The sequence below is a fragment of the Dermacentor variabilis genome, chromosome 11 (genome assembly GCF_050947875.1).
Source record: "Dermacentor variabilis isolate Ectoservices chromosome 11, ASM5094787v1, whole genome shotgun sequence".
Lineage (NCBI taxonomy): Eukaryota > Metazoa > Arthropoda > Arachnida > Ixodida > Ixodidae > Dermacentor > Dermacentor variabilis.
In genome coordinates this window covers 42,043,639-42,057,130 of record NC_134578.1, presented here as the reverse complement: position 1 = coordinate 42,057,130, position 13,492 = coordinate 42,043,639, and the positions used below count along the sequence as shown (strand labels likewise).

The 13,492-nt window shown below is 42.7% G+C and overlaps 1 protein-coding gene across 1 annotated transcript in view; it reads left to right on the top strand.

Annotated features, from left to right (window-relative positions):
* LOC142564864 (uncharacterized) overlaps nt 1-13,492 on the top strand; it is a 48,600-nt gene that overhangs the window by 17,843 nt on the left and 17,265 nt on the right. The window contains exons 4-5 of the mRNA XM_075676043.1: nt 2,094-2,233; nt 6,625-6,662. Coding sequence (XP_075532158.1) covers nt 2,094-2,233; nt 6,625-6,662 — 178 coding nt within the window. The remainder of the gene's footprint in view (nt 1-2,093; nt 2,234-6,624; nt 6,663-13,492) is intronic.

Below are 13,492 nucleotides of genomic sequence, written 5' to 3'. Positions count from 1 at the left end.
TGGCTCCTAAAGTCAGAGTGTCCAACTACCCAGGCGGGCATTCAGGTCTTTCAATGACAATGATCAGCAGCGGATGGTCCATGGATAGGTGGATGCCTGCATGAATGGATTGATGGATCGACGGATGTATGGACGAATTTTACTGTGGTCGTTTAGGGTGTGCGTTAGCAGGCAGCGAGCCGCTACCACGTGGGGACGTAAAGGCCGAGCCTCTCCGCCGCGGCGCGGGCCCGTTGGACAACCCTGAACAATTTTCGAGTTTCGGCCTGCCTAGAACTGCATCCCAGCGTGAAGAAGTGTTGCTTTCATAGCCGTGCAATGCAGGACACCACGAGACCTAGATATCAATTTTCGCTATACATTGCATAGTGCACATGCATTTGTTGACTTAATTTCGCGGTAAATCATATGAAGAATTACGGGGTTTAGGTATGTGCCCGTTTGTAGAAGCCATAGTGTTAAAGCCACAAATCTATTGAGTTCTTAGTGTGGAAGGGGGTAGATACTCCGAGCTAAGTAAAAATGCTTAGCAAGTTCCTTGTACGAGCAAGGAGAGACCCTATTATCTTTACCCCCAACGTCACACTGCACGGAAACTACGTGGTCGATGATTCCTCTTGCAGCATTGTGTGCCGACTCACTGAGTTCGTGCGGGGCAACCTCAACCTGTCCCGTGTGGGCTGGAATGCAGATGACTGAAAAATAGGTGAATATTATTGGCGGCACAAATAACGGTAAAGTATTACCCCTCTCAATGCCAGAACAAGGATTTCGTGCTTGTTGAAACATTTTGCTCTCACAAGAGGGAGAGGCGGCTGGTGTGCGATTGAGCGCTCGTCTCCTTCGTGCTTTTGGGCCAATACGCCACCTATGGCTTGGCCACTGGCATTGTGTGAACTTCAGTTTGAGAGAATGGATCAAAGTGACCTATTATTGGTGGCCTTGTGAGGAACTCGATGAGGGTGTAAAAGGCGTGGGCTTGTTGACGACTCCACACAAGTACAGTTTCCTTCTCGAGAAGGTTCATCATTGCCCAGGTGATATCTGCCAGTTTCTTTTACAAAAAACCAAAACTAATATCGCAAGGCCACAAAAATGCGTGTATAATGTCCATAATGACATCCTACTACCACGATATGGCTGACAGCATGTCACGTGGCATGTCTCGTGTTTTTTCTCTTCGCAGAGAGAAGCTTTCCTTTAACGGCATGCACATACGCGATGCCTCGTAACAATATAATTGCTGTCGAATCTCTGATGTGATGGTCAGCGGCACTCACTATACATACCTGACTGTATATGACTTGCAGCTCGTGCAGTGAAACCATTCTGATGGTCTCGCGCCGTTCGAGGGAGCCTTGCATTTCGGCTTTGGCATCGGTTGTCATCACCTTGCAGCTGCTCTACCGAGCAAGTGATACACAATATTTTTCTTCTAAGTATAAGCTAGTGAATCCTTTGCGCAAATGTAGTAGCCGCACTTACATCTTATGGTACCCGCTGTGGCTGCTCTGTGGCTATGGTGTTGGGCTGCTGAGCAGGAACTCGCGGGATTGAATCCCGGCCGCGGCGGCCGCATTTCGATGGGGGCGAATTGCGAAAAGACCTCTGTATTTAGATTTAGGTGCATGTTAAAGAACCCCAGGTGGCCAAAATTTCCGGAGTCCTCCACTACGGCGTGCCGCATAATCAGAAAGTGATTTTGACACGTAAGAAACCCCATAATTCAATTTTTAATTACATTTTGTGGTAAACCTTGCAACTTGAACAGGAACAAAGAACAAAAACCAGACATTAGGAAATGAATAAAAGTAATGGAGTCCTTGCATTATGGGTTACATAATCAGCTACAAAATCACGAAGGACCACCATGAAAACCACTCTTTCCATACATTTCGAATCAGCAATAGCTTCTGTCAAATGAATACGAAGAGTTGTGTCCAAAACAAAAAAGAAAGCAAAATGTGCGTATAAGCCCTAGCAATGTGGGATGCAAGCTCTCGCCAGTGTTGTTAGCTGCATTAAAAAAGCAAAAGAAATGATTCTTTGTCTGCGCCATAAAGCACGTGTGCTCCTGGGCTCTTTCTTTTCAGAATGACAGTCTTGCTGTGTTTCTTCCTAATGACACAAGGCGGCAATTAATAATTAATGGAAGTGCCACACTGGAAGCCCTGATAACTTTGGCACGCACTGAAACTCCAAACCTTACAGCATTATATTATTACTTTTCTGGGTGAGTAAATAATAAAGTTTTGTCAACTAAACCAATCTGGCAAATTTCTACCGAGTAAATCATAATAATAATCATTATAATATTCAAAAACAACAAACAATTGTGACGGCGTTAGCAGCTCGAGTCAATTGGGATGGCACATGCACCACTGCGATTAATAAAAAAATGGTAATCGATGGAAACCAACATGTCTGTCCCCCTATCGAATGGAATTGTTTTTGTCCCCGTTCTCCTCTATAGCAACAATTTCTTATGTACAATAAAACACTCACCGTCACAGATATAGCAACTCTATTTTCTCCGACTGACTGCTTGATTCTCCGTCGCAGTTTGGTTTATGTTGTTTCCATTTCGTTGATGACGAGAAAGAATTGAAGTGAAATTTACGATAACAAAACGGTGGTACATGGCGGGAGGTAATTCTAGGATCAGTCTTTGACAATGCTAGTTCCATCTACCACAATATATCGCGGCCTAACGACCGTGAAGCCATGGCTGAGCAACAGTGCACTCCACTCCAAATTGTCCTAAGCCTACAGAAATGATCTACCAGGTCATGCACGGATTGTTACAAATCTTATGACTGCAAGTACTGACATATATATGAACAAGAAGAAAGGATATCGAGGGGCCTGATTTTCATTAGGCGTACGTAGGAATCCAAGAAAGAAAGAGACCAAGGATATCATAGGAGCAAATATGTGTACCGAACAAGGGTCTGGATCCGAGCGAGTTGGGCAGGCATCATTGTCATTAAGGCAGGCCAAGCGCACCATCCCACGGATGGTGGCATGAACGGTGCTTCTTCCAACCTATTTTATTTGCAAGAACCTCCGTATATATATATATATATATATATATATATATATATATATATATATATATATATATATATATATATATATATATATATATATATATATATATATATATATATATATATATACTTTCTGTCTTCCCCCGACCGTGTCTTTGTGCGCCTGACCTGCCTTCATCATCATCAGCCTGGTTACGCCATTTGCATGGCTTAGGCCTCTGCCATACTTCTCCAACTACTCCGGTCATGTACTAATTGTGGCCATGTTGTCCCTGCAAACTTGTTAATCTCATCCACCTACCTAACTTTCTGCCGTCTCCTGCTACGCTTCCCTTCCCTCGGAATCCAGTCCGTAACCCTTAATGACCATCGGTTATCTTCCCTTCTCGTTACATGTCCTGCTCATGCCCATTTCTTTTTCTTGATTTCCACCAAGATGTCATTAACTCGCATTTGTTCCCTCACCCAATCTACCATTTTCTTACCCCTTAACGTTACACCCACCATTCTTCTTTCCATAGCTTGTTGCGTCATCTTCAATTTAAGTAGAACCCTTTTCGTAAGCCTCCAGGTTTCTGCCCCGAACGTGAGTACTAGTAAGACACAGCTGTTATATACTTTTTTCTTGAGGGATAATGACAACCTGCTGTTCATGATCTCAGAATGCCTCCCAAACGCTCCCCACCCCATTCTTATTCTTCTCATGATTTCAGTCTCATGATCCGGATCCGCCGTCACTACCTGTCCTAAGTAGACGTATTCCCTTACCACTTCCAGTGCCTCGCTACCTATTGTAAAGTGCTGTTCTCTTCCGAGACTGTTATACATTACTTTAGTTTTCTGCAGATTAATTTATAGACCCACCCTTCGGCTTTGCCTCTCCAGGTCAGTGAGCATGCACTGCAGTTGGTCCGCTGAGCTACTAAGCAAGGCAATATCATCAGCGAATCGGAAGTTACTAAGGTATTCACCATTAACTCTTATCCCCAATTCTACCCAATCCAGGTCTCTGAATACCTCCTGTAAACCCGCTGTGAATAGTATCGGAGAGATCGTATCGCCCTGCCTGACGCCTTTCTTTATTGGGATTTTTTTGCTTTCTTTATGGAGGACTACAGTAGCTGCGTATCCGCCACAGATATCTTTTAGTATGTGTACACACGGCTCCTCTACACCCTGATTCCGTAATGTTTCCATGACTGTTGAGGTTCTGACTGAATCTAACGCTTTCTCGTAATCAATGAAAGCTATATAAAAGGTTTGGTTATGTTCCGCACATCTCTCTATCACTTGATTGATAGTGTGAATATGGTCTATTGTTGAGTAGCCTTTACGGAATCATGCCTGGTCATTTGGTTGACAGAAGTCTAAGGTGTTCCTGATTATATTTGCGATTACCTTAGTAAATACTTTGTAGGCAACGCACAGCAAGCTGATCGGTCTATAATTTTTCAAGTTTTTTGCATCCCCTTTCTTATGGATTAGGATTATGTTAGCGTTCCTCCAAGACTCCAGTACACTCGAAGTCATGATGCATTGCGTATACAGGGTGGCCAGTTTCTCTATAAAAATCTGCCCACCAACCTTCAACAAATCTGCTGCTACCTGATCCTCCCCAGCAGCATACCCCTTTACATAGCTCCCAAGAGTTTTGTGGTATTTCGAATTCCTCTAGACTATTCTCTCTTCCATTATTGTCGGGGGTGCCACTGGTACTGTATAAATCTCTATAGAACTCCTCAGGCACTTGAACTATCTCATCTATATTAGTAACGATTTTGCTGGCTTTGTCTCCTAACGCATACGTCTGATTATTGCCAATTTCTTGTTTCTTCACTGCTTTTAGGCTTCCTCCGGGCCTGAGAGCATGTTCAATATGTCCATATTATACTTCCTTAAGTCAACTGTCTTACGCTTGTTGATTAATTTGGAAAGTGATGCCAATTCTATTCTAGCTGTAGGGTTAGCGGCTTTCATACATAGACGTTTCCTGATCAGATCTTTTGTCTCCTGAGATAGCTTACTGGTATCCAGTCGAACGAAGTTACCACCGACTTCTATTGCACACTCCTTAATGATGCCCATAGGATTATCGTTCATATCTTTAACACTAAAGTCCTCTTCCTGAGTTAAAGCCGAATACCTGTTCTGTAGCTAGATGCGGAAATCGTCTATTTTCCCTCTTACCACTAACTCATTGATCGGCTTCTTATGATGCAGTTTTTTCGCTTCCCTACTCAAGTCTAGGCTAATTCTAGTTTTCTAGTCATTTCTAGTCAATTCTAGTCACTGCAGGGCACCTTGCCGAGCACGTCCACATCTTTTGTCATGCTAGAGTTAGCGCAGACTATAAAGTCTATTGCATTTCTAGTCTCATCATTCGCGCTCCTCTACGTCCACTTTCGTCCATCCCGCTTGCGGAAGAATGCATTCATTATCCTCATATTATTCTGTTCTGCGAACTCTACTAACAACTCTCCTCAGCCATTCCTAGAGCATATGCCATATTCTCCCACTTACTTGTCTACAGCCTGCTTCTTGCCTACCCTGGCACTGAAGTCGCCCATCATTATAGTGTATTTTGTTTTGACTTTGTCCATCGTCGATTCCACGTCTCCACGGAAGCTATCCACTTCGTTGTCATCATGACTGGATGTAGGGGCGTAGACCCGTACGACCTTCAATTTGTACCTCTTAAGGGTCACAACTAGACCTGCCACCCTCTCGTTAATGCTATAGAATTCCTGTATGTTACCAGCTGTGTCCTTATTAATCAGGAATCCAACTCCTAGTCCAGGCTTATTATGGATTAGACTTGACTTATGACATTACCCTCCGTTATGTAAATGGAAATATTTTTACTTTTTTAAAATAATTCTTCGCATTTTAAGCGCGGTTCTCTCCCCAAATGAGATAGCGTGGCGCCGTTTTGCTAGCCACTTTCTGCTGTATTCATTTTTTGCTATTAGAGCTAACCATAGCAGTGCTAGCCAATGCCACCACTCACTGAGAAGAAAAAAAGGTTCACAAGAAAAAACTACTTTCAGGTATGAAGGCATGCTTAAAGAAACAGGCTATTTGTAGCCGTAACTGCATTATAAATATTTCTGGAAACGAGGAACTCTGCAGACGAAAAGTTTCAGTTACGTAATCCTTCATTTAAGGTACCAGAGCAGGTTATCCAAAATATTTGCAGGTACTGCAGGTCACCGCCTTAAGCCCTTTCTTTCCTTTGAAGCATACTTTAGGATACAATACTGACCGGGATAGTTCGAGAAGTATGAGAGAGGACTTTGCCCTGCAGTGGGCGTAACCAGGCAGAAGATGATGATGATACTTTAGGATGCTTGTTCATAACAATTCTTGCACTTGGAACAGTGCAAACACGTGGAAACGGACAAAAGCCTTTCTTTCAGCCTACAACTTGCGCAGTACCGTATTTAAATTTACCATGTACAACCCACCATATTTCTTATTCTTTTCAAAGACCCAATTGAATTCGTGTACTCTTTCATTGCCAAAATATTAAAATTGACAGAAATTCACAAGTATGTTTATTCTTCATGTTTTTCAGGTACGAAATATTCGAAAACTCTACATATCGTGCTGACGGTACGGTTTCTGATCTTATGTTTAGGTTCTTATTTAAGAATTTTCATTTATAGCCTTCTTCACACAAAAATTCACTTCGGCAGTGCTAAAACGTGTATCGTTTACATTATATGTTTTGACAAGTCAAAAAGTCACAGCCATGCTAAGCTTTACTGAGAAATGTAGATTGCATGCTGCTTTCCTTATGGTGTTCGTACTCCAGAAATGTTTCTAACATCAGGCATCTCTTTTTTAAACAATTTCCTGTGAAAATCTGGCTCTTGGTGACCGGCAGGCGCTGAACTTATTGGGTATTAGTTCAATTGTATTCAGCCTTAGTCAACACCTACCAGCTGTTTTAAATACGGACAAAGAGCCTGAAAAGCCTTGACGGGGTCGGTGCACCATAGCACGAGATACAGTGGCACCAATTCCACACATGTAGAGGAGAAAAACAGTTTTCATGAAAAGGAAAACCTTCAGAAATATACTAAAACAATGCAGACAACAGGCAAACATATGCACAAAGAAAATCTTTAAATATACAAAACTATTATGAGAAATTTGTTGTATCAGAAATTAGAAAAAAAGTAAGTGGTATTTCAACAAAAAATAAAAAAATGGCGAGGTATACATATATGTTGCGTAGCTCACTCAAAAAGATGAAATTATATCCGTGCCAATTTTCGACCAACTCATGTAACGATGCTGGTAATGTGTACCTTAGCATTTGCTTCCCGTTGGTTGTGCGGCATATATCAACTTTCCATGTTTCCGGATAGCGTGTGTTGGATGTAGGGCAATTTTTGAGCAACCTCGCCAGTGATTTCACAAAGTAATTATACTTGTTTGTTTCCAGCTTTTGTTGTCGAAGTAGACTGAAAGTGCACATACATTGTATGTTAGCAAGCTTTAGCTTGTTGAACATGGTCTCTGTGTGACATAGATAAAGTGCTTTGAAAACAAGGCCTACTGCACACTTCTGAAAAAAGAAGTTTCATCCATATTTTCTTTAGTTGTTGTCCCCCGAATTGATGTTTCATAGCTCAGCGTAGAAGAAAATAAACTATTGTACAAAATACTGTTAATGGTAAGAATAAACGTAAATGTATGCTGACACATAATACCAGTTACTCTGGAGAGTTTTTTCGTCAGGTAATTAACGTGAGCATCTCAGGAAATAATTGGTAGAAAATTACGCCAATAGTTTTAAAACTTTGTATGACTGCTATTTCGAACTCATTTAGAAATAGTCGGGAGATTCCGCAGAATTTATTTCGTGGGTGACAGAAAACTGCCGTGGTTTTTTACTAATGTCCACCTGTATTTCATCATTTGTAGCCCACAATTGAATGCCACGAAGGGCTTCATTTGCGCGAAAAGATGCGACATCCAAGTCGGTAAAATATAGCCTAGTATCGTCAGCCTATAATATATACTTGGTGGTATGATCAATGTTAACAATATTGTTAATGTAAAGAACCATGAGAGAAGGACCGAAAATGCTTTCCTGGGTGACACTAAATAAACTGGTTTCACAAAAGAAGATTGCACATTTATCATGACAAAGTGCGACCGATGCTGTAGGTACGATGAAATAAGTGACAGAGCTTTTCCTCGAATGCCATAGTATTCATATTTTTTGTGAAGTATGTTGCGATTAATACGATCGAGTGCTTTTGTGAAATCCAGAAAAATGCTAAGGACCAAGTTCTGACTTTCAAACATTTTGAGTATGATTTCACATTGCGTGAACAATGCCAGCTCGATAGATTTATCATTCCTTAAGCCGTACTGCGAGCCAATTAGCATGTTGTAGCGGTTAGTAAATTTAATATAAATGCGTTAAAATTATTTTTTCAGGACGTTTTGAAAAGATGGTAGAATGGAGATTGGACGGCAGTTTCTAAGGTCATTCCTATCACCTTTTTGTAAATTGCTTTAATTTTTGCGCATTGCATTTTGCGAGAAAACACCGCACATGAAAGACATTTGCGAATGATATGCGTTAAGCAATGCGCGATCTGGTCAACAACGAATGTTGCCGCTTTTATCTGCAGATCCATCATATCTGTAGCTGTGATGTTTTTAAAGTCGTATACGTTGTAATAATTTCCGATTCAGATACCGACCGCAGAAACATTGTGTGCTCCCAGCCCGGCTGCATGCAAGACAGGCTGTCACCTCCAGAAGATGATGGGAGATTAGAAAGAATGGAATCCTTAAATGTGTTTGCTTGCACTGCTTCAGACATTTCCACGCTGTCTTTCAATCTCTTTGTAATAGGTTCAGTATTTTTCTCAAATATCGTATTTAGTTATTGCCACATCTCCCCAGAGCGGTTGCTCGAAGAAATGAAGCGGTTATAATGGTACCTGTCTTTAGCAATAAGAAGTTCTTCAGTGACATGATTTCTGTGTTTTTGAAAGCACTAAGCATACGACATCTAGCTTGAATGGATCTTCTGTAAAGCTGCTCTCGTTTTATTATTAGACGCAAAATGTAAGTAGTTATTCATTGCTTACAGGCTTTCTTTGGTCGGGTAAATGTGCTTTTTTGTGTGTGTGGAAAGCATGCATTGTAGATGAATGTAAACTTTTCTAAGAAGCTGTCGTAGGTGATTGCAGGATTATGTTTACTGTGAACATTATCCCAGCTTGCATGTGCGATAGATTTACGAAACGGGTTTAATGTAGGAGAGTTAATTGACCTGTGAGAAATATGTGCTACTGCTGTAGAGTGGTTAATAATTTTATAACGTTCATATACATAAAAAAATATTGGAAGATGGTCACTGAGGCACCGGTTATTGACACCAGAGTGCGCATGCCGCAAATCAACATTTGTAATGAAGAGATCAACAAGAGTTTCTGTTGTTGTCAGCCTCGTTAGTGAAGTCGCTGTTCATTGCACGCAGCCTTCTTGTCTTTTCAAGCGGGTCATCTCGCTTCTGTCGTCACCTGAACTGTAAAATAGTGCCTTTCTGGCATGAACACGGTGACAAGCTGAATGTCATCTGGTGCAACGCTCACTCCAAAAAGCTGTCCAAGTTTGCAAACAACAGCAGTGACGTCCTCGTGGAGGGTTTCCTCGATAACTTCAATTTCGATTTTTTCTTCCTCGAATATTGTTCGAAATGTTGTAAACGATACTCTGCGTATGCAAGGCGTTTTTTTATTCCATCAAGTTCAGCGCGTAGCTTACTATTTTCATCCTTGAGCTCAGCGGTTTCTGCCTTGTTGGGGTCGCACCTCTGTCAAATGTCTTCCAAGACACCATTCAAATGATCCATACTGCGAACATCACCACGAAGTGCTGTTCACTGTGCTTTCATCTGCGTGTGAAAGGCCCTTTCTAGAGCCTCACAGGCTGTATTTAGCTCCTGGCGTAGTTCATCTCTAAAATCATTCATTGGCGCCTGCACGACTCAAGAAAGAATTAGCGCACACAAAAGCACACGTGAATGCAAGGTGCAAAGTAAAATGTAAGCAAATGCAGCAGTGACAGCTACTGGACCAAAAATGGCACCCGCACACAAGCATTAACCAATAAAATAGGCAATCTAGATGCGTGAGATGCTTTGACTGCTACGCTGCCACTGCTGCCAAAGAAATGAACGACCGCGTAATAGCTAGTTTTAAGCAGCCTGGTGATGCTGACAGTGCCAAAGGCTGCAGTGTTCAGATACGCAGGTGAACCACTCGTGTCCAGACGCTGGCAATGCGCAAAAGCGGTCGTCGTTCTTATGGCTGAGCTGAATCAGCGCAACCGATAGCAACGACAAAATTTCCCGGACTGCCTTCTAAAGCATTGCAGTATGTTGCTTGTTGGCAGCAGATACTGCAATGTATCTGCTGTAAGTTGGCAGCAGTAATGTAAGTTGGCAGCAGGAAACAAGCTGTAAAATAGGCAACGTAGATGAGTGAAAGGCTTTGATGGCTACGCTGCCACTGCTGCCATAGAAATGAACGCTCGCTGGATAGCTGGTTCGAAGCGGTCCAGTGATGCTGACAGCGCCAAAAGCCACAGCGACCAGATACGCAGGTCACTCACAGGACTTCAAGACGCTGACAATGCGCAGAAACAGTAGTCAACCCTACGCGCTGAGATGATTCAGTGCAACCGAGAGCAGCGGCAAAATTTGCTGGGCTGCCTAATTGCATAATTACATTATTAATACAGCCGCTAACCATAAGATGTGTCATGGCACCATATGGTAGCATACACGTGCAATCGCTATTAGCGGCGAGAATTAGGAGTGGCGCCCTCTCGCGATTGCCGTCATGGACAGGACGCCGCTCGCTCCGGCTCGCTCGGCTGCCGCGCGCGCTCGTTCCCTTCATGTATGCTTGGGTATATGCCTGGCTCGAGCCGTACGTATTGAAGGATACGTCGGCTTCTTTCAGCTGCCATGCCTCAACCACAGTTTCTTTTTCAAAAGCGCGCGAGTCGAGAAACTTCGCGGCTTGGATATCGCAAGCTATGTAGCGTTAAAGGGGTCTACTGGTTTTGCAATGCACATATGCGCAGTGTCTATCCGTAAATTTAGCGTAAAAAGAATCGCTGCAAATTCAACACGCGAAGTTGTGTATGATGCCTCGCTAAGCATTTAACATTCCCTTAGTACTTAGCTATGAGAGACATTGCGTTTTACGTGGAAGAAAAATCTTGGTAACTGGCATCAGTATGTTATCCGATGTTAGAAAGACACTGCCCAGCGAAGCTGTAATCATGATTCTTATTACACTGGTGTGTTGTTCTATTCAAATATGGCAATTCATTAATGAGTAAAAAATAGGCGCGTTTTGCTTATGAAAAAGCTTGCTGCTACTTTCATCCTCCTCTGAAACAGGCCTCCAAAAACGCATTGTTCATGGCTGCTAACACGACGGCGTCTCATGTAGAGTATTTACATAGTTATTTCACAAACACCATAGTAGCAATCACCCGAGAGAAAAGCCTCGTTGTTAAGATCGAGAGCGAATCAATTGAAAATGATAAAATGTTTCATAGTGGCGCTCAGTAGCCTTTATCGACAATATGGCACACCCATGATCACGTAACGGTAGCAATCGACTGTCGGCATGGCGAGGCACGCTATGTTCGCGAAACCCATCAGTTCACTACAACTTCGAATTGAAAACATAAAGCATTCTTTACAGCGCCAACTGGAATGGCTAAAGTATTCTCGAGCTACTACAGCGCAGCTTGGATTGCCTAGAAAAGAAAAATTCAAGCACCTTCTGTCTCACCATGTCTCCATCCAGCGTTCTTTAATTATACAAACGGATAACTATTCGCTTCGTCGGTACATAAAAGAGAACCTTGCTCAACTGCAGGGTAAATAAACTTTGCTCCAATCCAATCGCAAACATTCATAAAGAAAGCACCACAAGCCTTGCATATACTTTCATTTGATTTCTGACCCTCCACCGGGGGAATTTCGATGTCTTCAATATGTCCCATACTACTCATGATTGACGCTTAGGCTTCTTTCTGTCGGCAGCCATGCGGTCCAACAGGCATACTTCACTAAAAAAAATTCGGCCGAGCAGCCTGTGTCAGTTCGCCAAACAGATTCGTCATGTATATTCCTCAAGCAACAAGCACCAGTGAATTTCTCAAGCGAGTTGAACGTGTATCACGGAAAAGGAAATATATATTGGTACATTCCTATTTGTATTTTGTAAATAGCTGTTAGCCTTCATTAACTTTACTTCAAATTTCCGCCGCTTAAGATAAACAGGGGAAGAACCACCTAATGTTGACAAGCAGTTAAAGAAGCAAGTGGTGCTTGTATAATCTAAACTCCAGTATTATTTAAGTCTTACTGCCGAGCGTTTCTGTGAAGAAATGCAAAAATTCGATATTATACCATGAACTACTCGTCGTGAGCAGACCTGTTTTAAGGGATAAAAATCAACTTAACTGTTGCAGAAGTCATATACAGCACCGTTTGTGACATACTTGTTGCATCGCGGCAGGTTTGGTATCATAACTGGATTCCTGTATGCCATGTTTTTGCGATTGTCCATCCGCGCATGAAAAACCCGCAATGGGCTCTTTTGCGCTTCTTCGGCTGGCACTGTAGCGTTGCCTTTGAGAGCTGCATTGTTGTCTAAGAAATTAGCTCTTTCAATAAATGTTCGCAAAGGAAGACGCCGTAAAAATATATTTGAGACGACCACCATAAGTATACAAGCAGATATAACGAGGGCGAAAAAACGGAAACACCACAGAAAGCGCCCGGACAACACCCGAACTGTAGCAGACGACAGGCGCGAGTCCCTACCCTGACGTCACGCGAGCGGCGCTCGCAGCGCCCCTGAAGTTCGTTCTCGGGGCTAATGCTTGTGCTGTCTCTAGCAGCAGCAGGGTCTGAATGGAGCACGACTGTCAATGTTCCTTCCACCCGCAGCCGTGTACTGCAGCTGGCACATGGGCACAGTGTGACAGGAGAACCTGAGGGGTATCTACATGAAAGCTCAACCAGATTATTAAAACCATAAGACGCCACAAAGCTGACACAGGACAATCCGTGTGTCTCAGATAGCTGATCGACAATGCACTATGCACCCTTTGCAACTGTGGGTAGGTATTGAAAGCCTCACCAGCAACCGCAGAAACGGGTGAACGATACAATGAAAGCCATTCGCCTTATCAGAAAATTGCGTTGCGACCAACTAATGGTGGAGCCGACATAGGCTGCTGCAGTCCGTAATGCGGAAAGAATGTGGAAAAAACTTAACACACGTATCCTTGAGACCTCGAATATAGCTTCAATTTCACCTGTGAGGACATACGAGTAAAACTTTCCGTGGCATCGAAACTAAAGCGTAAGAGGTAGAAAA